A 24717-nucleotide genomic window follows, 5' to 3' on the forward strand; every position below is an offset into this window, starting at 1 on the left:
CAAGGATCTCATATATTATCCTAAATTGTATTTTAATAGTTATATACTATATGCTATGCTGAACTGAGCTTTTAATTAAAAGTTTAGAAACACCTTATCTAAGCACACCAATACTCTCTTTGTTTCATTTTAATTGAGGTTTAAAATTAATACACAAATATTAAGATGCTAATTTCTATAAAATTTATCTTGGCTCACAAAAAATATCATTAAATAAAATAAAATTAACCAATAAAATAGAATTTTATGTAATTAGTTACAATGTCAAATGATATTAAATAGTGAAAATCGTACTTAAATTGTTAAAGAAAAAAGAAACATCCCATAAATTGAATCAATTTCACTATAATATACCCCTTGGTTTTCTTCAAAGGTTTTATTCTCCAGAGTTAATAACACCTTTTATCGTTACCTTAATTTTAGAAACAAAAATGAAAAATAATAATATTAATATTAATATCATCGTGTCTTGGTTGATTTTGAATAAACAAAAGAAAAATATTTGTTATCTCTGTTTTTCGATTAAAGATCATTTCTCTTTCGCCATCTTCCGATTTGAATCGCCGGAAAAATCCCCTGTACAAATATCCGAAGTTATCTTCGATCAATCCGTCGCTCCCGATCCTCCGAGTTTCAAATCCATGCTTGATCCAATCGAGACTTCTCCCCCACTGAATCTCTCCACCTAGGGTTCAACTAAGGCTTCGCGATGTTTAAGAAGATGATGAAAAGCGGGAGCCGAAAGCCCTCTCGAAACGACGCCGGATTCGATCCTAACTCCACCAATATGGTTGTTAACCACGCGTCACGCCCCTCTCCTCTCCCTCCTCCTTCTCCAACAACCACCAAACAACCTCCTCCGATGCACTCAATCGAGCCCCTCCCCTTACTCCGCGACCTCCCTCCTCCCGAGCGGCAGCCTCTCTTCCTCCGAAAACTCCAAATCTGCTCCTTCCACTTCGATTTCACCGACCCCTCGAAAAACGCCAGAGAGAAAGAGATCAAAAGGCAAACGCTGCTCGAGCTAGTCGATTACATCCAATCCGGAACGGCCAAGATCATCAGCGAGCTTTGCCAGGAAGAGATGGTGAAAATGATCTCCTCTAACATCTTCCGCTCCCTCCCAGCATCCGCGGGCCCCTGGCCCGCGGATCCTGAGGAGGACGAGCCTTACTTAGACCCCAACTGGCCTCACTTGCAGCTCGTTTACGAGCTGCTGATAAGATACGTTGTTCCTTCAGATACTGACACAAAGATCGCGAAACGGTTTATTGATCATTCCTTCGTTTCTAACCTCCTTGAGCTGTTTGAAACCGAGGATTCGAGAGAAAGAGATTACCTGAAAACAATTCTCCATAGGATCTACGGGAAGTTTATGGTTCACAGACCTTTTATTAGGAAAGGGATTAACAATATCTTCTATAGGTTTGTTTACGAGACGGAGAGACACAGTGGGATTGGTGAGCTTCTGGAGATCATGGGGAGTATTATAAACGGATTCGCCTTGCCGATGAAGGAGGAGCATAAGCTGTTTTTGATCAGGGCGTTGATACCGTTGCATAAGCCTAAACCTATTGGTGTGTATCATCAGCAGTTGGCTTACTGTGTTGTTCAGTTTGTTGAGAAGGATTATCGGCTTGCGGATACGGTGATTAGAGGGTTGTTGAAGTATTGGCCGGTGACGAATTGTAGTAAGGAGGTTTTGTTTCTTGGTGAGCTTGAAGAGGTTCTTGAAGCTACGCAGCCTGTTGAGTTTCAGAGATGTATGGTTCCTCTGTTTCAGCGGGTTGCGCGGTGTCTTAATAGCTCTCATTTTCAGGTTAGTATTTTGCATATTGAGGCAAAGATCTTGGCAAAACCTTTAAACTCTGGAACCTTTGTTATTCAGCTTCTTGTACTAAAGACATATGTTGTGTGTTGATTGTCTGTTTCTAGGAATTTTTTAAATATTTTTATTTAGGTTGCTCACATATATAACTCACCATTGCGATGCAGGTTGCAGAACGGTCTCTGTTCTTGTGGAACAGCGAGCACATTGTGGTTCTAATAGCTCAGAACCGAAGTGTAATACTTCCCATCATATTCGCTTCCTTGGAGAAGAACACAGAGTCTCACTGGAACCTGGCGGTTCACGGTCTAAGCGAGAATATAAAGAGGATGTTCATGGAGATGGACCCTGAGCTCTTTGAAGAATGCCAGCAAGAGTATGAAGAAAAACAGTCCAAGTCGAAAGAAGTGGAAGAGCAGCGCCAGAGTAGGTGGAGGAGATTAGATGAAGCAGTGGAAGAGCGTGAAAGAGTAGTAGGAGAAGAGGATCATATGATCATTTCTTAGAAAAATAACATTTCACTTTCTCTTGGTCTATCTAATCATATTACAATTATTTCATATATTTTCTTACTTATTATAACTTTGGCTGTCTATAACGGTAAGTAAATTTTTGTAGTGCTAATTTTATTGCCTGATAAAATTATGAAATTCTGTTACTATTATATATGCATAAACAGTTGATTATATTATTGATGAAATTGAGATATACTTTTATAATTAATTGTATATGTCAATGTCGGTTTTTAATTAATTAGTGCAAACAGTTATTGTCATAAGAGGGTGAGGTGTATAGAAAATGATAACGTCTCACTATGCATGATGTTATTTGTGTTTCTGTCACTCAAGTCTAAGATGTTTTTTAAAACAAAAACGAGAGTGAATCATACAACATTTTGTAGATGAGGTAATCATGTTTCGTTTACTAATAAAGCATATTTGTATATAACATTTTCTCATGTTTACTTTAGCCCCAAGATGATCTGTAGTTGTCCTCTATACTAGCCCCTAGATGATGATTGCAACCACTACATAAACGGTTTGTTAAAAAGTCTTCGCTAAAAAATGTTTGTTAAGATGATGAATGATTAAAACAAATAAAAAAGTAGTATATGCTTTGCTTAGGGTGAGTAGTGAAGCTAGCTAGTTGGCAAGTAATGGCTTCTTTTGGCGGCCAAGCAATTCTCTCTCTCTCTTTCACATACACACAATCCTCTACGCCAAAACTTAAATAAACTCCTCTTAAATAAATTCCTCACAACACATTCAAAAATATTCTTATAACTAATCTATTATATATTAGTGACACGTTATCAAATAATTATCATTGAACCAAAGACAACTAATTTTGTGGAATTTACATTGAAGTTTTTCCACAAATGACTGACCACCGAGTTCGTCTTATACTACAAGACTCTATAAAACAATATAACTAAATATTTTTTAAAAGTATTTAGAAACTAAGATAAGAGAGTTAATTCACTGAATGCATATTATTAGCTAATCATAAGATTAATAATGGTTTTATCAAATAATTGGATGATAAAAAAACAATGTATCTTAGAAAGAGGCGCAAACATAGGGAGTGTGGTATTATATATTTAATACATTATTACTAATATCATTATAATTTAATAGCTTATGATCATGATTCATAGTGTTGTGTTGTGTAATTGTGGGTTGGCTCAACTGCACATGAACTACTCAGAACCCAAAATTCGAATGCCTTTTACTTTACATATGATTAGTTTAATTAAATAATCAGGTAGTTAAGTTCAGTGTACATAATCCACAATGATTAGTAGTACTATGATACAAATTCGGAAGTGAAATGGTATTTTAAAGTCAAGTCATATATATACTTGGTGGGTTAAGTATGTATCATATATTTGGATTAAAATCTTAGATGTAATTCATTTTGGTATGTGGACTTAATCATGTGTTTTGGTACTATTACTATATGTTGCTTGTTAAGTGTTGTATTTGTGGATAAAAGGATTAAAGATGGAGTGTAAATGATAATGTAGATTAGAAAACAAACATAGTTAGCTAGGATGCTTGACAAAGAGAAGGAAAAAAATGCAATTTAATTATCTCTTGATATAGTATTTACATTTTGCCAAGTGTCAAAATTGCAGTTTGCTTTTGGAATTTGTCCACTCAAATTATAGAATGACATTCTTCTTTTAGTAGCAAAAAAAGTCTGAATAACACTTCTACATACACGTATCTAAGTAACTTAATCATGCTTGTGCCACTTCTTCAAGTAGATTAAATTTAGTCATTAAAACTTTTCTACTAGGATAAGTTCTGACACATAATCCAATTTTTTTGTTATCGGATAGTAGTACCAAGATATGGAAATTATAATATGAAATGAAGAAGTTTTCATAAGTATAATTAAATTTTATAGATACCAATTAAATTGGATTTGATCCATAAGACAAGCAAAACAACGTTAACCAAATAAAGATAAAGTTAATTCAAATAATTGAAAGAAAAAAAAAACAAGGGGAGAGAAACAAGTGGTTCCAGGCTTGCAAACCAAAACTTCCAGAAAGGAATCCTTCACCAAAAGTTATTTGGGGGTTTGCTTCTTTTCTCATCCCTTCTCTTACCTTTCATTACATATATACTCTATATATATATACAAGAGTACTGTGTGTATAAGCAAATACAATCATAAAATATATATAGAGATAGATACTTAGACATATAAACCAAACCCACCAAACATTCTTTGATACTTTTCTCCATAAATACATATCTCTTTTGCGTTCTTGTAATAGAGCCAAAATCAAAAGCGGAGGATCATGACAAGTTTTCATGAGGAGACGCGTCTAGTACTCCTCACCAAGGGGAAACGAACCAAACGTCCTCGATCTTCGTCTCCTCATATGAACGCAGAAGCAGTGTCCGGCGTTTGCAGCGAGGACCGATCACTAGAGGCAAAAGAAGGAGCTGGTGAAGTTGAATTCCAGGGAGCAACGGACGAAGACCAAGACATGGCGAATTGTCTGATGCTATTGTCGCAAGGACATAAAGAAAAGAGTAGTGGCGATCATTCATCGACGCTGAAGATTGGTTTCTTGACAGACAAGAAACCGGTGGCTTCTCTAGGTTTAGGGCTAGACGGTGTTTACCAGTGCAAAACGTGTGATAAAAGCTTCCACTCGTTCCAAGCGCTAGGAGGACACAGGGCTAGCCATAAGAAGCCCAAACGCGACGAGAAGAACTCTGCGTCCGCGGTTGAAACGGTGGAATCTGCAGAAGCTGTAGGAAGCTTTCTTTCTCTGCAAGTAACTAGCAGTGATGGTAGCAAGAAACCTGAAAAGACACATGAATGTTCGATCTGCAAGGCCGAGTTTTCTTCAGGACAAGCTTTGGGAGGTCATATGAGGAGACATAGAGGTTTAAACGTAAACGCAAATGCTACTTCAATAACAAAAGCCGTGTTATCATCAAGTCATCACCAAGAACCAATACGGCCAAAGAACTTTCTTGAGTTGGACCTGAACCTTCCAGCGCCAGAAGATGAACCAAAATTCGTGTTTGCGTCCAAAGATCAGATGCTTCTCTTCGTGTCTGCGTCCAATTCTTTGATTGATTGTCATCACTAACTAAGTAGTTCTTGTAATTACTTGTTTTTACCTTGACATGTTAATCACTAACCCTTCTATACTCTTATTATTATTGTTATTATCCAATATTGATTCTTGTAATTTGACATTGATTGAATTAACTTCAGATTATTTCGTTTATTAAGTTTTACCATATACTATTTTCTTGAATGTGGTATATATATATATATATATATATATATTAGGAGAATTCATAATTGGCACATTTCCAAGAACTACCAATATATATATACAATATATATAGTTAATACTTAACTTTGAGAGAATGATTAAAGATGCTGATGAGGTTGTTCCTTGGAGAGTGGAAGAAGCATGTGACGATGACTTTCATATAAAGTCACTTCGTTTGTTAGCCGCCACTAACACCTTTCGATACACTTCACTTCCGTTTGGCGTTGTTCGTTTTATTTTTCTTTCAGATTTTTAATACATTTATTATTTCATTTTGGATTAAAGTATATCATTTCATTAGAAGTGTATGTTTCATTAGATAAATTTAAGAGACGGAATCTGAAGTGCATGTCTAATGTAGAAATCCATGCATCTACTTCATCCCCAACAGAAAATCTTCAATCACTAAACCAAAAGCATGATTAAAGTTCATCAGAAATATCAAGAGTGTGTTATAAAAACATTTGAACGTGGCAAATTTTTAATTTACCAATGGAGAATACATTGCCCAATATCATGCGAATCACATATGTCAAAACATTGAGTAATTTAAATTTTTGTTGTTGTTATAAAAAAAATACGCTATGCATATGTATTAAAAGGTTGAACATAATAATATTTTATAGTTTTGAAAGACATATATAGTTCATTAAAAAGTTTAAGTAATAATTCAAAAATCATTTCTTACAAGTTTGTTACCTTCTAAAATTTTATAGATATACATAGTGCAATGTCTTTTAGAAATAGGAGCTGATACTACGCTACGTTACGTATCTTTTCTGGTCTAATGGCATCTCTGTATCGATCATGTCATGCCTTTATAGTGTCGTCTATATATGACTCACGTATATATTTGCTTTTGTTAAAATGACACATCTACATTTCTCTTTTGGTAAATATGAACGTGAATCACATGAATAATTAAGTACATGGTATTATCAACGGAGACAAGTGAATATTCCTAACATTTCGAAAGGACTTAACATTTATACCAAAAAAAAAACATTTCGAAAGGATTAAAAGAAGTTTTTTTTTGGTGAAATGTAAAGATATGATGAAAACATGTGTTGAAAACATCGATGCCATGTAGTGATTAACGACGGTTTCAAAGATCAGTCGTTACTTACTAATTTGGGATAAACTCAAAAGATAATGTGTTCCCTATCATCTTGAAAGTAAAACCTTGTATATTTACACGTATATCATTTAGGCAAAGAGGCGTGACAAATCCAATGTTTTAATTCGTAAGGTTATGTTTGTATAGACTATTGATAGTGGATGATTAAAATGATCTAGTAAATGGAGACCCTTCTTAAATAAGTTTATGTACATGTGATTAAGAATAATATTTTGTAGAATACTTGTATATACCGATAAATACAGTACAGTAACCACGCCTAGTGTAAACAGAGCTCTGGCATGATTGGATACTTTGCTGGATACGCTGGCATACGACGTACAAACAACAAAGCAACCGTTTCCACCCACTAACTGCTTGACAACCCACCAGAAAACTCTATTGTTCTGCTGTTGTACACTGCACCGACCTCACCAGATTACAACAATCAATTCATTTTTTTCTTTCAGCTCCCGAATTTCCGAAATATCCTACAATTACCCCAAATGTTTATACATTCATCATTTTCTGCTCTTACCATTCATTCTATCTTTTTCTTTGGGATCAAACTCTTATCATTCTATCTAGTTATACTTTTTCTGAACCATTATAAACAAGAAAATTAGCAAATTTGTGTTTTCTTTAAAGTCATTAGAAATTTCACTGGCTAGATAGTGGTAAATGTGTTAGTGTTTATCCTGCTTTTAGATTGAACTAAATTTAAGTTTGTAGAGTTACTTTAATATATTATAAAAATTCAAATATAATCTGAGTTGATTTTCGGTTTAAATTCATCTTTCAATAAAATTATATTTTCTTAAACATATAAGAGGGCTATTGATGTTGACGTGAGATCTTAAAACGAAAACATTGAGTTGAAAACTTTAAACTCTTAACTGAGTATTAATATATGAGGCCCATCAATTGAAAATATTTAGAATTTTTTGTTAGTTATTTCTGTAAAGATTTTTATTCAATAAAAATAAAATAAAAAATGATGAGAAGAATATTTTATTTAAGATACTAACAAAAATGTGAAATTATATTTACAGATGTCATATAATTAATTTTGTTTCAATTAGAAAAATAAATTAGATAACTAAAATTTGACAAAATGTTATATTTGGTTAAATTTTACTAAAAACATAATATAATATTGTATCTAATTAGAGTATCAAACCAATATACTGCTCTTAATTATGTCTCAATTCAGATTGTTCCTGTGTTGTTACTTAGACTAGTAGGAAATCTTATTGATGCTCTTGATCTTTATGTCTAATTTGCTATGTTGGAAGACTATATTTGTTTAAAACAATGTCAAGGCTTTGAATTTTTTGTAAATTAGACTGTTATAGTGTGTACAAAACTGACTTAACTCTTCAAATAAGGATCATCTTCTTCCCACATGAATTGAAAGGTGTTCTCTAATTGAATACTATAAGTTTGAGCCACACCATAAACATAGATTTGAAGAAAGACTGGATAGGGTTGATGATTCACTCTATTATGATGTTATTACAAATCTCATTTCAGAAGCAAAAGAAGAGCAGTAGAAATCCCACAAATTTACAGAAAAACTAACATTATGTTACACACAAACGAGGCAACCTCAGAGAAAAGAATCAGATTCGCCTCAAGAGCTGCAACAGCCTGCTTGAGGAGTAGTCTGGTGTTCTGATGAGTTTTGCTTCAAGATGTTTCTCTTCACAGCACTTGATCCTTCTTCCAAAAGACTAGGTACCTCCATTATCTGTCTCATTCATAAAACAGCCTCTGTTATATTATATATAAATCCCCTCCTCCTTTTGGATCTAAACCTATTAATGATGTTTACCTTCAAAGCCAGCTCTTCGAAACACTGCTCCACGTTTTGTCGAGTTCTAGCACTACACTCAAGAAACATGCACTTGAGTTCTTTCGCTAGCGCAATCCCTTCTTCTCTGCTAACTCCTCTCTCAGATTCCTATAATCATCACATGTGTTTCATCAAAGACAACCACCAAACCGAGAACAAGGTTGTGTAATTTCTATTGCAAACTCACTCTATCGACTTTGTTACCAACAAGCATCGTAACACAATCTTGGTTAGTGGAATAAAGCTCAATCTCCTTACTCCACACATCTACTAAGTTTGTAAATGTCTCTCTTCTCGTCACATCATAAACTACATTTTACCAATAAAACATTAACTAAACAGTCTCCTGTAATTGATTGATATGATGATGGGACATTACCGAGAATGATTCCTTGGGCGCCTCTGTAGTAAGAGCTCGTCAGTGTTCTAAACCGTTCCTGTCCAGCTACAAACAAGAAAACCGAGACTGTTACATTATTTTCCTTATGAAAATAAATAAATAAACTTGACAGGAACTGATCTCGGAGAACCAATCCGCCTTCGTACTACTGTTAAAGTCTCGGACTACCGACCGATAGCCTTGTGTAATGTTTATTACAAGATCTTCTCTAAGATCCTAACTAGGAGGCTTCAACCACTGATGGATAAACTGATCTCGGAGAACCAATCCGCCTTCGTACCAGGACGGGCCATAGGAGACAACGTCCTCATCACGCATGAGGTCCTCCACTACCTCAAAACCTCTAAAGCGGAGCAGCGGTGTGCGATGGCGGTAAAGACGGACATGAGCAAGGCATATGACCGGCTCGAATGGGAGTTTATCTCGCTTGTATTGGCTCGGCTGGGATTCCACCGAGATTGGATTAGATGCATAATGCAATGTATCACATCTGTTACATACTCCTTCCTCATTAACGGCTTGCCTAGAGGGAAGGTAGTACCGAGTAGAGGTCTCCGCCAAGGTGATCCTCTTTCTCCCTACATATTCATCATGTGTAGCGAAGTCCTCTCGGGATTATGCAACAGAGCGCAAGAAGAAGGCTCTCTCCAGGGTCTGCAAGTTGCTCGGGGCAGCCCTCGCCTGTCTCACATCTTCTTCGCGGACGATACAATGTTCTTCCTCCAAGCTGATAAGGAGAATTGTGCATCTTTAAAAACCATCTTGAGGGACTACGAGCAAGCTTCGGGACAGTGCATCAGCAAGGAAAAATCAGCCATCACCTTCTCCAAGAAAGCCCCGGCGAGTCTAAAGATTATGGTCAAAGCTCAACTGCAAATTGAAAAAGAGGGAGGAGCTGGAAAATATTTGGGACTACCCGAGCTGTTCGGACGTCGTAAAAAAGATCTCTTCTCCTCGGTCGTTGACAGGATAAAGCAAAAAGCACGGAGCTGGAAAAACCGATACCTCTCAGCGGCGGGAAAGCTGGTAATGCTTCAGAGTGTGCTCTCTGTAATCCCTTCTTATCCGATGTCCAGCTTCATGATGCCGGTTTCCCTATGTAAAAGAATTCAATCCGCGGTGACACGGTACTGGTGGGATCACAATGAAAATGAGAGGAAGATGGAGTGGGTGTCTTGGGAAAGTATGGCAAAGCCAAAAGCGGCAGGTGGGTTAGGCCTCCGAGACTTCCAAGAGTTCAATGTTGCTCTGCTGGCCAAGATTGGGTGGAGATTATACCAGAAGCCAGATTGCTTGCTAGGGAAGGTTCTCTTTGGGAAGTATGGCCCGGGGAGCGATATTCTGAACGCTAATCCTTCATCTACAATGTCGCATGGGTGGAGAAGCGTGCTATTGGGCAGGGACCTTTTACTTCAGAATCTGGGGTGGCTGGTTGGAAATGGGGAGTCGATAAACCTCTGGGATGACCCCTGGCTGAGCTTGACAAGTCAAGAGAGACCCATGGGACCTCCGAGTGAGGCGCACGTGAAGCTTTCGGTCGCTGACCTTATAAACCATACAACAAAGGACTGGGAGGTAGCGAAAATTCAACTACTACTCCCAGCCTATGAAAACATTATCATGAGCATCAAACCAAGCCTTACCGGGACTCCGGATAAGCTCGTCTGGTTAGGCACAAAATCTGGGGAGTATACAACAAAATCTGGGTACTATACTGCAGTTAACAAAGAGGATAACATGGCGGGCGTGGCCATTGCTGGTGGATTCAAGTGGAAGAATAGCGTTTGGAATCTTCCATGCGCGCCAAAGGTCAAGCTCTTCTCATGGAAATTACTTAGAGGAGCAATCCCTGTGGGCGAAAGACTCGTAGAGAGACATGTACCGATAGACCCTCTCTGTAAACGCTGCAGCTGTTCGGAATCTATTGTTCATCTCCTGTTCCACTGTCGTTTTGCTCAAAGAGTTTGGCGCCTTGCCCCTCTTGCTACGACCCTGGATGTCAGCGGAACTATAGATTTGATGTCTAGCTGGGACAGCCTTTGCGCTCTCAAGTGCCTGCCCCCTGCAGGTATCACTACTGGATCGCTTGTTCCGTGGATCTTGTGGTCACTTTGGAAAGCTCGGAATAACTTTGTGTTTGAAGGCCACTCAGCCTCTCCTGAGGAAACCTTATCGACCGCCATAAGACTTGCAAGAGAATGGGGCGTGGAAGTTAAGAAAGACGATAACCCCGGCTCGAGACAGACTCCTTTGGAATTAGCTCCACCATGCCCGGGATCGCTGGTGGTAAGATCTGATGCCGCGTGGTCTTATGAGGCTAACGAGGCGGGTTTGGGATGGGTCATCTTCTCAAATGCGGGAAACTCCTCTTTCAAGAAACCAGTGTATCGTGTTGCTACACCACTGATGGCGGAAGGGCTTGCTCTCAGAGAAGCAGTTCAATCATGTGTGACCTTAGGTGTGAAAGCGGTGACCTTCCAGTCAGATTCGTCGCAACTGATAAAAGCAGTGACAGGAGGGGTAACGACAATCGAACTCTACAGTGTGGTCGCAGACATACACTCTTTTGTTTCAGTCTTTGATTCGGTATCTTTCTCTTGGATCCCTCGAGAAAGAAATGTAATCGCAGATGCTTTAGCAAAGGCTGCTTTGATTGTGGCTGGTACTTTGGTGGTTGAGGATGCTTTCATAGCTCCCAGCTAACTCTCTTATTTAATCAATTTGTGTTTCAAAAAAAACTTGAAGTAAAGAATCACCAACCTGTGTCCCAGATTGTGAGTTTGAGTCTTTTGTCTCCTACTGTCAACTGTTTGATCTTGAAATCAACACCTAATTTAGGTAATAATTAGATTAATGTTTTCAACAAAGTAATACAAGTCGGATCCGACAAAACAGATTTCCACAAACCAAACCTAACTAAGACACCCACCCAGACTGCTAGATTCTTCAGACAGGACATCCTTAGTACTATCAAAGATACATGTGATCATTAATCAGACAGTGTCCATAAAATTCAAGCTCATTAATCAGATACATGTGAACTACTGTTTGATTCAAACAACACACAAAACGAAATAGAGTAACTCAAGTTTCAAAAAAATTACCGATGGTAGGAGCAAGATCTTCAACAGCGTTGGAGATGAAGCTGACAAGCAAACTGCTTTTGCCAACACCAGAATCTCCAATCAACAATATCTTAAACGACAGATCATATCCACTTTGCCCTGAAGACGATCCCATTCTCTTACAAAACAACAACTTTGCTTGATCTCTCTCTCTCTCTCGCTCAGATAGAAACCCACGAGAGATCAAATGAAATGCTACTTAATCAACAATTAAAAAAGCGATTCCTTTTGATAAAAAATATTAAATATGAATCTATTTAGCTGTCTGTAGTGCTAATGATGATTACGTCTATGTCTCTGTTTTATAAGTAGAAAAATATGAACTTTATTGCCCTGTCTATGAATGAAACAAACAGAATTAAATCAAAAATAAATTGGAGATTTTATTCTTTACGGAGAAGATGGAACACGCCTGAGAGACAGTAACCGTTCCTTTGGTTCTTTGCTTCACTCAAACGTCTTGCACTTGTGTTTAATGGGCTATTACCTTATTGGGCCACAGCTTTTTAACTCGTGGGCTTTCATTAGACAAATTTGATTAAATCTAAGCATCTTATTAAAATATTTAAAAACAGAGGTCTTAGCTGTAACTGGATCCATTTCATGCGCATTGCTGTAAGAAACGCTATTTTAAGATTTTGCTATATTGATAGCATGTTATGTTTGGCTCCTCCTAACTCTCAAGACACTTTCAAACAGGTTAAATTACTCTTTGCTGGAGAAAGGCAAGTATGTGACCAGATATTCCAAGGCTTCGATTCTCTTAGTGATCAGTGTTTTGCACAAGTTACAGTGAGCAGTGTCTCAATGCTACTTAGCTTTGGGGATGCCATAGCTAGGAGCAAGAGATCTCCTGAAAAGTTGTTTGTACTCTTAGATATGTATCAGATCATGCGGGAGCTTCATACAGAGGTAATATTTTCCTCATTTAATTAAATGTAAAAACTCTTCTCTAGTCTCAGCTTCTGGTGGATTTTTTATTCTAGCTCTCTGTTTTGTGAGCTTTGGTACATGCCTGATTCACCACTGAACCCATATTTGATTTGTAAAAGCTTATGGATAGCCTTAGATGGCGCTACGGACAGATTGAGACAATATTCAAAGGTAAAGCATGCGTTGAGATTAGAGATTCTGCTATGGGGTTGACAAAGCGGTTGGCGCAGACTGCTCAGGAAACATTTGGTGATTTCGAAGAAGCTGTTGAAAAAGATGCTACGAAGACTGATGTTCTAGATGGGACTGTCCACCCACTCACAAGCTATGTCATCAACTACGTCAAGTTCTTATTCGAGTAAGTAACTCATGTCTACTTTGTTTTGTTCTTTAAAACTTCTTCTGATGATCTTTGGTGTCAGCTACCAAGCGACGTTGAAGCAACTTTTCTTGGAATTTGGAAATGGGGATGACTCAAATTCGCAGCTAGCATCCGTAACAATGCGGATAATGCAGGCACTTCAAAACAACTTAGAGGGGAAATCAAAACAGTACAACACACTTGTTCCTGATGAACAACATTCATTACATGGTTAGATCTGTGCGCAGGTGAGTTCAGTTGCTTTATTCGGTTTCATGTAGTTGGTTTTATTGATATCATTAGTGTTTGCAGGTCAGAAGCCAAGGATTTGTTAGGCGATGATTGGGTTCAAAGGCATAGGCGTATCGTTCAACAACATGCAAACCTATACAAAAGAACTGCTTGGACAAAGGTTCGATCTATTTGTCTAACTTTATACAAAACAATTGTAGAAAAGCTTCATCATCTGGTTACAAAGAAACTGAAAAGTAAAATGCCAATGAAACTGATACATATTTAATTGGTAGATATTACAAACCTCGTCGGCGCAAGGGTTGACCTCATCCGGAGGAGGGAGTCTAGAGGGAGGAAACAGCAGCGGAGTTTCAAGAGGATTATTCAAAGAGAGGTAAGCCTTCAACAACTACAAAAAAAAACGAAATGTGTATATATTAGTTTTCAGAAAAGTAATGTATATATATTTGGTAATGATGAATTGAAAAAATGGAACATATTCAAGATGTTCACTATGCAATTTGATGAGTTGCATCAGAGGCAATCTCAATGGACAGTTCCAGACACAGAGCTAAGAGAGTCACTAAGACTTGCTGTTGCTGAAGTACTATTGCCTGCTTACAGATCATTCCTCAAACGCTTTGGGTAAAATCTTATCATTGTCTCTTATTTGCAAGGTTCATATATTTTTTTAATCAAAATGTAAACATTTAAACCGATGATCGGTGTAGGCCTCTAGTTTAGAACGGGAAGAATCCGCAGAAGTACATAAAATATACAGCTGAAGATCTCGAGAGATTGTTGGGTGAGTTGTTTGAAGGAAAGTCTATGAATGAACCACGCCGGTAAAAAACAAACAACCAAAGCTAATTGTGTGTAAGGTAAAAATTCTTTGAAACTCTTTTTTTCTTTGATCTCATTAGTTGCCATTATATATGGAGTGTGTGTCCACTTTTCCTGTTTGATTGTATTCTTTTTAGTTGACTGATAAGTGTGTAAATTACTCGGAAAGGGAGGTTGTTTCTCTTTTGTTTACGTTCACGTTTTAGAAATAATCATATGGCCTAATAAGTCTAAAAGCACAAGTATATGACTTATGAGATCTCTTCAGTATGAAAGATTTCATCAGAAATTTAGAGCTTTTAAAATGGCATTTTATAATACTATTTTGAATCAAAAATAAAGTTGAAATGAAGTTGTTTTAATTAAGTCGATTAGTAACTCGTAAGGATTTATAGAGAATTGTTAAGGTCATAACAAAACAAAGAATTCTAAATTTAATGCACAAAAGAAATCAAATCATTTTTAAACAAATATGAAACCGACCACAACCTTGTTCTTGAACCAGACAAGACAATAGAGCTCTGTCGACATGCATACCTAAGGCGAAAAAAGAGAGAAAGAAATCGTTTTTAATTAGTAAAATAATGCGTGATGAGATGGTTTTGTTGATTAATCACATGTTTGGTAATGGCATATTCCTTTTAGAAGATCCAAATTCTCCCAGCATCTTTACATGGGCTTGCTCATTTCCATCACCTCCTTCCACTTTTCCAAAAATTATAATAAACATAATAATTTCATTTATTTCAATGTCATCTTTACACCAATGACAATTCTTACTTTTATTCCCCTTTACACCAATAATATATACATCTTATTTTAATTTTTCCCACTTTTTGTTGTTTTATACCCACTTTAAAATTCTATATATACTCTGAACTCATATACAGTTCTACATACGAATGCACTATTCACAAATAGTTTTAATGTCGGTATAAATAGATACACCAAGTGTTATATTTGTATTCACTTTCGGATACCGTCTAAGAATAATAAAATAATTTATTATTAACAGACACGAGATACCGTGGTTACACTGAACTGATTAATAATTACAAAAAAATGTGTTAAAGAAAAAGTAGAAAGAACACTATGACTTGTGCAAGACAAAGTGTTCTCAATCTCTCTTTAAATGTGTCTCCAAGACCAAACACAAAGAGAGAAATCCACTAAAGCCCTAACATCCATTGTTGAAATTCTCTTTGGCACAACACCAAACACATCATATATGGCCATCCCCTAAAGAAAGTGAAGATGAAGAACCCTCTGATCGATATGAAGATGTCACCATAAAGGGCTTTGGAGGTTCGGATTTCTCTTTAGGGGATGGCCTAAACACACAAGAGTACTCACAATAGGTAAGAACAAAGCAGAAGATTTCTCTTGGAGTTTATGATTATGAAAGTATGAATTGTGTTTGTGTAGGTGTTGTGTGAATGATAATCATCATCATTATCTTTATCATTATGTCGATGATGAGGATTGTGGGTGAATGGAGCGATGAAGATTGCATGAAGGTTGATGAAGACAAGCTTGATTTGTCTTTTGTTATCTCCCTCGTTAGGGCAACTTCGATCCTTTGGCAAGCTTCGTTACTACTTACTTACTCTCTTTGATCTCTTTGTCTATGTGCTTCGTTTAGTTTGTTTACAGTTTTTTTTGCGTTAGCGTCTTGAATTGTGTTATGTTTGTGCTTGACAGCTTGAATGTGTGTGTGGTGTTGTAAACTTGTAATCCCCTGTGATGCACCACTCAAGTGTGTTTTCCCTATCTGTGTGAGGAATAAACGAATATTCGGTTTCTTACATCTCTAAACCACAGTGACAAAAAAAAAAAACAATCAACTTTTCCACTCTTTTCTTTGTTTTGTTTTTAATGGTGTCTTCGAACTAGCTACTTCGAACAATATTTTTAGCAATCTGTTTATCTGCAGCAGAAATACATTTAAGTTGGCCCATTGCCCATTGTTAAGTCCAATAATTGTCCAACTCATTTTGCTTATCTAAATCATGTAAATTTTGAAACATTATAAGAGCATATATGAACAAAAACCCAAGAGAGCCCTAACTAAACGGTTTAGACTAAACCGTGTCTGTCTAAGAAAACCTAATGAATCATTCATGTGGCATATTTAAAATAAAAGGTCGATCTAAATAAATAAAACGTAGGGATATTTATGATATGATAGATATGAAAGATCTGACAAAATAAAACCGATTAGTAATAACTAAAACCGTGTGTGGCAAGCTATCAAAGCTCTAATTAGCATTCATGAAACACTTGAAAATAAAACAACAAATCATCTTTTGGGTTTGTCAATATAAAAAAGGGGATTTTATGTCTTTAGGCAGAATAAACACCGCAGAAGATTCCTAAATGAACTATGCTTCTTCAACTTGGGCTCTTCGTTTTTCAACTCAGCTTTAAGACCAGACACCTCAGGCTCAAGACCAGACACCTCAGGCTCAAGTTTCTTGACTTCTTGTTTGACTTTCACAATCCGACCAGCTTCACAAGCATTACGTTTATTCCTCTCTAAGTAAGCGGTCTCTAGCTGCGATAACTCAATTTGTCTACGCAATTGTTGGTTCCTCATTATACCATTCTGGTGGCTCATCATCGCTATTGCTGCAGCAACCATGGTGAAAGCTTATGATAAACTTATTAGATTTTTGCTTTCGTAATATGCTCAATTATAGTATCTCCTCTCTTTATGTAGGCAGCGAAAGACCTGAAATTACTTCCACATCTCTAGATAAATTCGAATCTAATTAGTGAATATTTTAGCAGTCTGTTTATCTCTAGCATAAATATATCCCATTCTTAGCCGAGTAATAGTCCATCTCATCTTCTATTCAAATCCGGTAAATTTAATTTAAAGACATAATAGGAGAATATATGAAGAAAAAGCCAAAGAGAGCGCCTATTAAACCGTGTTAGGCGGGTAGCTCTCGTACCGAGTAAACCTAATGAATCATTCAAAAAGAAGAAGTGGATTTTGATTAATTTTAGGCCTAAAACCGAATATAGTATCTTAGACTCTTAGTCCATCACAAGAGGTAAGAAAACTCAAACTAACTGTTGAAGAAGAAAAACAAAAATACTACTAAGAAGTTGTGTTCACTACTTCAGTTAATTTAAAGAAGCAGTCGGTATATTTAAGTCTTATAAATTACACATGGTATAAGAAACAGCAAAAGTCAATAAATAAATCCGTGTGTGTAAGCTATCAAAGCTCTTAGCACTTTAGCATTAGTCAATAAAAAAACAAAGCAGCCTTGGGATTTTTTATGTCTCTAGCAGAAGAAAATCCTCAGAAAATTCCTAAACGAACTAGGATTCAACTTGGCCTTCTCGTTTCTCAACTTAACTTTGACACCAGACATCGTACGCTCAAGTTTCTCGAGCTCTTGTTTGAGTTCCACAATCCGAGCTTCACAAGCGTTACGTTTCTTCCTCCCTAAGTAAGCCGTATCTAGCTTTGACCACAACCATTCCACCTTAAAACCAGCTTGTGTCAGATAAGACAAACCATTAGAAATTTTGCCTAACTCAGCTTTGAAACCAGACATCGCACCCTCAAGTTTCTTGACCTTTAGTTTGAGTTCCACAATCCGAGCTTCACAAGCATCACGTTCCTTCTTCTCCGAATCTAGCTTTGACGACAACCATTCCACCTTAGAACCGGCTTGCGTCAGATAAGACAACCAATTAGAAATTTTGCTTTAACTCAGCATCTGAGAGCGATCTCTTGTGGTAAAGTTTCCGGATGATACCGAAGAGAACGTTCATATAATATGTCCTGAGCTTTGGGTTCTGAGATTGAACATTGAGTGCAGTTTCTGGGTATGTCTCAAAAATCCACTTTGCTAAACTCACCTGCCACGACTCAACAACGAAGCCGTTGACATTTTGTCTTTGCTGTTGGTCCCTCATGCCTCATCATTTTGTCTTTGTTGGTTCCTGATCATATCGTTATGGAGATTCATCATCATTATTGTTATTACTATACCCATGGTTATGAGATCTTATAGAAATATATATTAGTTTTGATTCGTAATATGCTCAATTAGTATCGCCTTCTCTTTATATAGACAGCTAAAGACCGGAAATTAATTCCAAATCTCTAGATAAATTCGAATCTAACTAATGAATCTTTTAGATTTTGTTTTCATATATATAGAGGACTTGATAACTTTAAGCTAGGCAAATATATTTTTGTCTTTTTTGCCAAAGATAATGGAAAGTATTCTTATCTGCCCTAGTTAGAAAATTTATATTCTTACTACCCCACATTTTTTCTAACTACCCCACCTTTTTTGCACCTTTCCCCCTTTCCTTTCTTACCCTTTCTTTCTTTATTATTTTTGTTCTTCTTTTCAAACATCACGGGACCCACCATTATTCTATCTTTTTTCCTTAATTTTTTTTCCGAGTGGGTTCCATATAACTTTCTCTACCGACCAGATTTTTTTCTAGTTTCTTTTAATCTTTTTTAGCTGGGTCCCAGATTTTATTTTCCAGATCTTTTTTTAAAGATATTTTTTCTAAATTGTTAAATGATTATATAGCTAAAAACTTTTTGTTTATCTTCAAATAATATTTTCATAAACAATAAAATAACAAAATAAATTATTAAAATAATATTTTAATTCACAATTATTTTTCAAAAATAAATTTGGTAATATTTATATAAATTAATTTTCTTTAACTAAAATTTTATTTCTCTTGTATAAAAGCAATCAAATTTAAAATAAGATATTTCATATTTAAATCAAATATTAATTTAAAAAAAAAAAATATTTAATAATATTTCAAAAATACAAAAATTTTAGAAAAATATTAAAAAATATTTTTATAAACAACTAATTTTAAAATTAAATTTAATAAAAAAATATATAATTTTTTTTTACTTAAAAATGTTTCAAAACTATAATTTAATAAAAAATATATTTCAATAATATTTTAATCAAAAATTAATTCCAAATTTCTTTAATTTAAGCTTTTATATATTTTATATAGCCTTCAAATTGAAAAATAATATATTTCATATTTTTACTGTTTATATTTGTAACTAAATTAACAACCTATATAAATAATAAATAATATTCTCTGTTTTATAAAAAGTAAGTTTGACATTTTTTCTTGTTATGTAAGGAGTATGATTTAAGATTCCAATTCAGTTATAGCTATTTTAATTTTAATATTATTTACAAAATACTTTGATTTTATAAATAGTTTATCCATCTTAAAATCTTTTGATTAAATAGATATATTTATTAAGAGCAAGAATGCATTCAAAACATTTTTAATCTTTGTGAAAAATATCAAAATTACATTCTTCTTGAAGCAGAAAGATATATATTATTTTATATAAATTTGAAGATTTGATATTATATTTTTATTTATATAAATGTGTGCGTGGACTACTAGCACTACTAGAACTACTTTGTATTACCTTGGACTACTATGTATTATACGTATTTCTAATAACTTTATATTTTTGGGTTATTATATATTTTCAGCTGATATAACTTACATATTTTGAATTATATGTCCTCATATGTGTTAAGGTATCAAATTAGTCATGAAATCTTTAATATTTCTTAAGTCGTTAGAAAAATTATCACTTCCACAAAAAACTTCCTTATACTTCCATATCTAATGTCTCCATAGTGATGTTATAATAAGGTAAATCACACAAATTACATATTTTCCAAATTTTGTTTCTACAAAAATGTTATATACAATCTAAAACTATCTAAATGCATTGGTTCTACTAGCAATATTTTATTTTTCACGTGGTATTACTTATAAATGTTGAAATTGACAAAAGTATTACTATGAACAAGATAATATTACTACTACCTTGAGTACTACTGAGTGTAAATATAATACTAGTGCTTTTTAAATATATGGCATAAAGACATTTTAAATGAGTACGTTTTTAATTATATTTTAATAACATGTGATAAATATGTTATACACGTTTTAGACATGTTTGAATTTTTTTTATTTAGCTTAGTAATACCTAGCAAAACTAGTAGTTCAAAAAATTTCTTGCACTTAGTGTTTTATTTTTATTCTTACTTCACTAAGTTGTAAATATAATATTATTTGATGGTATGCATGTTTTAAATGTATGATTTAATAATTTTGTAAATATATGTTATATACAAATTTTTGAAGAAATAGATTTCCGAGCTACGACCAACAAAAACAATTTTTGCTTTGTTCCAAAATTTTCTAGTCATTACACGTACGTTTGAGTTGGGTCTATAATTTTTAGAAAGAGATCCCTGATCTGATTTGATACGACTAGGGCTGGGTAAAATATCCAGAACCGAAGAACCTATCCGAAACCGATAAAATATGATAGTTTGGTAGAAATATTCAAACAAGACCGTATCTAATGAGTACTTTTGATTATTTTTAGTACATTTGGGTACTTTGAATACAAAATACCCGAACCAAATCGGGTAATATGGTTACTTTAAATACTATTATCCGAACTTATTTCAGATATATTTGTTATTCGGTTATTTTCAGGTTTCTTTACATCAAAATTGAACCCATCAGGACCGAACCCGAATCGAACCCGATCTAAAATTTTATAATGCCGAACATCGCTAATTTCTAAACCGGAAAACCAGATACCCGAAAAAACCGACCCGTATCATACGACCAACGAAAACAATTTTATTTTACTGGGAATAACATAAGATTTTATTTTATAATACAAAATTATATACAAAATGAACTTATGAAAAAAATATACACAATGATAACTCGTAGTTTGGTGTTATATTGCTTGATTGTTAACTAGACAGTCCCGAGATCAATACTCAGCTTCGTTAATTTATTTGGTTAGGATTTATTTTATTTTTAAAAAGACATTTATATTCAAAATTTAGTTGATGTGATGATACGTAATAGTAACTTGCGGTCTGGTTGTATGCTCCTGGTTTCTTAACTTTACGGCTCCGGATTTGTTCTTTTTTATTTATTTTTTTAATGAGTGGAATGGCAGTTTCGTAATTATTTCATCTTCCTATTAGGGTTTTCCTGATTCAGCAAATTATTTTTCACGGCCGCCATGGAATTTCTTTGAAGAATCTCCATATTTATGGGTTATAGTTGTTGTTTACACATCAAAAATATAAATTTATCCATATTCATCAATTTGAACTTAAAATTGGCGGAAACAAACATAACTTTTTCTTTATTCTCACCATTGATATGGTTTAGAATCGCGAAACAGAACATTAAATGACATTGAGCTCACCAGGCTTATTCAAAATCGCAGGCTACCATTGATATTCATTAATGGGTTGAAGAAATAGAGGGAGAAACACGTGTGTGTGGAGGAAGGGGAGAAGGAAACCTTTGGACTAGTTTAGAGGGTTTAAGTTAGGTTGAGTTGTAGTTTAGATAATTCATTAAGGCTATTTTAGTACTTAGCCATATTTCTGTAATTAAAAGAAAATAAATAATAAATAATTTATGAAGAGGGACAAAATAGCATAAACATAGGAGTTACTAGGGCAAATTAGAATAATGATATCTTTTTTTGATTTTTGTATTTCGTTTTAAGTTAGCAGTTAATTATAAAAATAAATAATATAATAATCCTTCATTTTCCTTTTCTTCTGTTTGATTACATCTGTGTTTAGATTTGATCACTTACTAAACCAACTGATCACCATGAGCTGAAGCATGTGACCGAACCCCCCAGCTTTTAGATCAGACCAGACAACAAGAAGTGAGAGTGACCAGAACAGGAGCTGATGAGTACTTCTCGGTCGAGCTTTATATATATATATGATTCTGTACATTTCTCTCCAGATAATACAAAGCTGAGCCAACCAGAAGACAATGCCGAGCCAAGGTAGTGTACCATTTCTTGATGTGAGCTCTTGCCAAATTCTTGGAAAAAAAATATACGACGCTTTCTCAACTGATTTATACTAATTTTTTTCCTGATTGAAAATTACAATGATATATAACATACTAAGTTTATTATTTTCAAGGGTTTTTACTGGAAATTTTTCCTTTATGCTAATGCATTTTTGTAATTATAAGAACAAATCAACCTATCCTATATAACATATAAATTATGCAAATAACCTATGTAAGATTATTATATGTCTTGTCTTGACCTTCGTCGACCTTTGGTGTCCTCTCGACGTATATAATCTTCTGACCTATTCGTCAAATAATTACAAAAATATACTACATTAAAACCGTAAGACGTAATAATAATCAAATTTAGCCTTGAATGGTTACCTATTAACCTTCCGTTCATATGTTCAACAGCTTGTTCAGCGCTATGCGTGCTTTCAAACTCAACGAAAGCAAATCCTCGCGACTCTCCTCTGTAATCCTTTGCTAGAATCGATCTTGTAATCTTTCCGAAACCCGATAACATCTGAATCAATATTCCCTCATAGACTCGTGGATCAAGATTTCCTATATACAAACTCTTGAACTGGCTTGGACAAGAAGAAGATTCGTTACAATCATCGTTGCTCATCTTTAGCTCTGTTCCATACCTTCATAGTAATAAATTTAATGTGTCTCAAGTATATATGTGGTGAATTCATATAGGCTTAAATGTATGAACTACCTAAAAGGAGTGATTACAGTCCGTACAAACCTGTGGCGGAGGGGACAAGTCGGAAGATCATTAAGCATAGTTGTCAATACAAACACCGCCGTTACGAGCATCAATAAAAGCAGCGATGACGTCATTTTCCGCCAACAATTTGTACTGATTATATTTGTTGTACTCTGTTTTTATTATCACACCTCTCTCAAGAAGAGCATCAAATCAAAGACGGAAAAAGCGAAGATGGAGACTACTGTCTTGTATACATTTTCATGTATGTTAATGTATTTTTTCTCATTTGATGCTTTTGCCGAATTAGAAATCCTATTTAATCTTTTTTAGTTAGTAGTAGGTCCAGATTTTAATTAATATGCTTTCTAATTCCATCCTATAAGACTTGCATGTGTTCTTACAGTTAAGAGGTCAGAGGTGGATAGAGATTCTTTTCCAACTATGGTGCTAAAATTAATACGTTTTCTCTCTATTTAATCCAAAAATTTTATTTATACAGATATTATATTAACAAATTTGTTTTCATTTAAGGCTTCACTAAATTTGAAACAACTTTTTCCTCATTAGTATCCTTCAGAAATTAAAGTTGCTAAAAGTTGAAAATTGCATTCCATGAGAGCTTTGTGGGCCTTTCTACTTTTCTATAAATGGGCTCTGTAGGCTTTTCTCATTCAACTAGATTGGTTAAAGTGTCGTGGCCTCTACCAGCATCTATTGTAGGATTGGCCTTTTTGTTAAACATTGATGTTCTCTTGCATCCTCTTTTTGGTTAAAAACAATAATAACTGACCAAAAAATATAAGGAATATTAAAATTTTAAGGAAAACTATTTTTTATTTTGTTGCACAAAAAAAAGGAAAACTATTTTTTGATCAAATTTATCACATTGGTCAAATATTTAATTCACTCACAATTTATTCATGTTTTCTTTTTGCTAAACGGTTCACGTGTATGTGTTTTCGCATGGATGCTTATGGACATGGTTATGTGTTGTCAACTTGTACCTTGTATATATGTATGTAGCCCGGTGGAAATGAGTTCTTTGGAAAATTTTCCCATCAACATCAGATGGCGCCGTTAGTTGCCGACGCATGAAGTAGGCTCAGATAGTAGACTTATGCATTATTTTTTTTTTTGAAAAAGTAGACTTATGCATAATGCATTATTGCGCTAAACTTTGTTTTGTGTGACGATTTAGACTTAGTCAAAGGTTTTCGAGTTCGTGATGTTTGTTATTAGTGTCAAATGTCAATGTACTGTATTCGATATTGGTAACGGAGAGAAAGGAGTTCAGTACTCACCACCGACCCACGGGTTTTACGTGACAACTTTTTTATTCTAAAATAACTACCTGTAGATAATAGATTTCTTATATTGTTTGGCAGTGATTAAGCCATGACCTATTGATATTTGACAAGACCAACAAAACAAACACATTTCGTTGGTATTTTCTTGTTTGGTAGACATGTGTTTACTGTTATTTGTTGAAATTGACAAATACTCCATACGGGACAATGCCTTATTACAAGTATTATATATGCATAAAATCAAAACTTCTTTTATTTGTTTGCTGTACAAGCGCCATACAAC

The 24717-nt window shown here is 34.9% G+C and overlaps 6 protein-coding genes across 6 annotated transcripts; 4 read left to right on the plus strand and 2 right to left on the minus strand.

Moving 5' to 3' along the window:
• The first annotated feature begins 207 nt into the window (after nt 1–207).
• LOC103850499 (serine/threonine protein phosphatase 2A 57 kDa regulatory subunit B' alpha isoform) lies at nt 208–2514 on the plus strand. Its single transcript, XM_009127258.3, has 2 exons — nt 208–1819; nt 1996–2514. The coding sequence occupies exons 1-2, from the start codon at nt 710–712 to the stop codon at nt 2332–2334; spliced, it is 1449 nt and encodes a 482-aa protein (XP_009125506.2). The 5' UTR covers nt 208–709; the 3' UTR covers nt 2335–2514.
• Nucleotides 2515–2768: 254 nt separating this feature from the next.
• LOC103850500 (zinc finger protein ZAT5-like) lies at nt 2769–5588 on the plus strand. The gene has a single exon (XM_009127259.3). It carries the CDS (start codon nt 4641–4643, stop codon nt 5445–5447), a length of 807 nt encoding a protein of 268 aa, XP_009125507.1. The 5' UTR covers nt 2769–4640; the 3' UTR covers nt 5448–5588.
• Nucleotides 5589–8207: 2619 nt separating this feature from the next.
• LOC103850501 (ras-related protein RABC2a-like) lies at nt 8208–12480 on the minus strand. The gene is made up of 6 exons (XM_009127260.3): nt 12116–12480; nt 11772–11840; nt 8991–9056; nt 8799–8920; nt 8591–8719; nt 8208–8506 (listed from the first exon to the last, which is right to left on the minus strand). Exons 1-6 carry the CDS (start codon nt 12249–12251, stop codon nt 8390–8392), a joined length of 639 nt encoding a protein of 212 aa, XP_009125508.1. The 5' UTR covers nt 12252–12480; the 3' UTR covers nt 8208–8389.
• A 208-nt stretch (nt 12481–12688) lies between these two features.
• On the plus strand, nt 12689–16308 carry LOC103850731 (exocyst complex component EXO70A1). The gene is given in 9 exon segments (XM_033284110.1): nt 12689–13048; nt 13222–13427; nt 13492–13623; nt 13625–13678; nt 13743–13842; nt 13958–14058; nt 14163–14309; nt 14396–15865; nt 15933–16308. Coding segments are annotated over 8 exon segments (1167 nt in total). The 5' UTR covers nt 12689–12739; the 3' UTR covers nt 14514–15865; nt 15933–16308.
• LOC103850502 lies at nt 15933–16308 on the plus strand. Its single transcript, XM_033284109.1, is given in 3 exon segments — nt 15933–16060; nt 16063–16097; nt 16099–16308. Coding segments are annotated over 3 exon segments (237 nt in total). The 5' UTR covers nt 15933–15943; the 3' UTR covers nt 16184–16308.
• A 3301-nt stretch (nt 16309–19609) lies between these two features.
• On the minus strand, nt 19610–24120 carry LOC103850503 (polyadenylate-binding protein, cytoplasmic and nuclear-like). Its single transcript, XM_009127263.2, has 3 exons — nt 23164–24120; nt 22794–23059; nt 19610–22711 (listed from the first exon to the last, which is right to left on the minus strand). The coding sequence occupies exons 1-3, from the start codon at nt 23256–23258 to the stop codon at nt 22635–22637; spliced, it is 438 nt and encodes a 145-aa protein (XP_009125511.1). The 5' UTR covers nt 23259–24120; the 3' UTR covers nt 19610–22634.
• Nucleotides 24121–24717: the final 597 nt, after the last annotated feature.

The sequence above is a fragment of the Brassica rapa genome, chromosome A02 (genome assembly GCF_000309985.2).
Source record: "Brassica rapa cultivar Chiifu-401-42 chromosome A02, CAAS_Brap_v3.01, whole genome shotgun sequence".
NCBI classification, from domain to species: Eukaryota; Viridiplantae; Streptophyta; class Magnoliopsida; order Brassicales; family Brassicaceae; genus Brassica; species Brassica rapa.

What these genes read in the sequence shown, in the direction of transcription:
- LOC103850499 (XM_009127258.3), top strand. Translation starts at nt 710, where the DNA reads ATGTTTAAGAAGATGATGAAAAGCGGGAGCCGAAAGCCCTCTCGAAAC. An exon ending in TTAATAGCTCTCATTTTCAG is followed by an intron (nt 1,820 to 1,995) that starts GTTAGTATTTTG and finishes ATTGCGATGCAG; the next exon opens with GTTGCAGAACGGTCTCTGTT.
- LOC103850500 (XM_009127259.3), top strand. Translation starts at nt 4,641, where the DNA reads ATGACAAGTTTTCATGAGGAGACGCGTCTAGTACTCCTCACCAAGGGG.
- LOC103850501 (XM_009127260.3), bottom strand. Translation starts at nt 12,251, where the DNA reads ATGGGATCGTCTTCAGGGCAAAGTGGATATGATCTGTCGTTTAAGATA. An exon ending in CGCCCAAGGAATCATTCTCG is followed by an intron (nt 8,921 to 8,990) that starts GTAATGTCCCAT and finishes GGTAAAATGTAG; the next exon opens with TTTATGATGTGACGAGAAGA. An exon ending in TCGAAGAGCTGGCTTTGAAG is followed by an intron (nt 8,507 to 8,590) that starts GTAAACATCATT and finishes TGAATGAGACAG; the next exon opens with ATAATGGAGGTACCTAGTCT.
- LOC103850503 (XM_009127263.2), bottom strand. Translation starts at nt 23,258, where the DNA reads ATGACGTCATCGCTGCTTTTATTGATGCTCGTAACGGCGGTGTTTGTA. An exon ending in ACTTGTCCCCTCCGCCACAG is followed by an intron (nt 23,060 to 23,163) that starts GTTTGTACGGAC and finishes ATTACTATGAAG; the next exon opens with GTATGGAACAGAGCTAAAGA. An exon ending in TATGAACGGAAGGTTAATAG is followed by an intron (nt 22,712 to 22,793) that starts GTAACCATTCAA and finishes TTTGACGAATAG; the next exon opens with GTCAGAAGATTATATACGTC.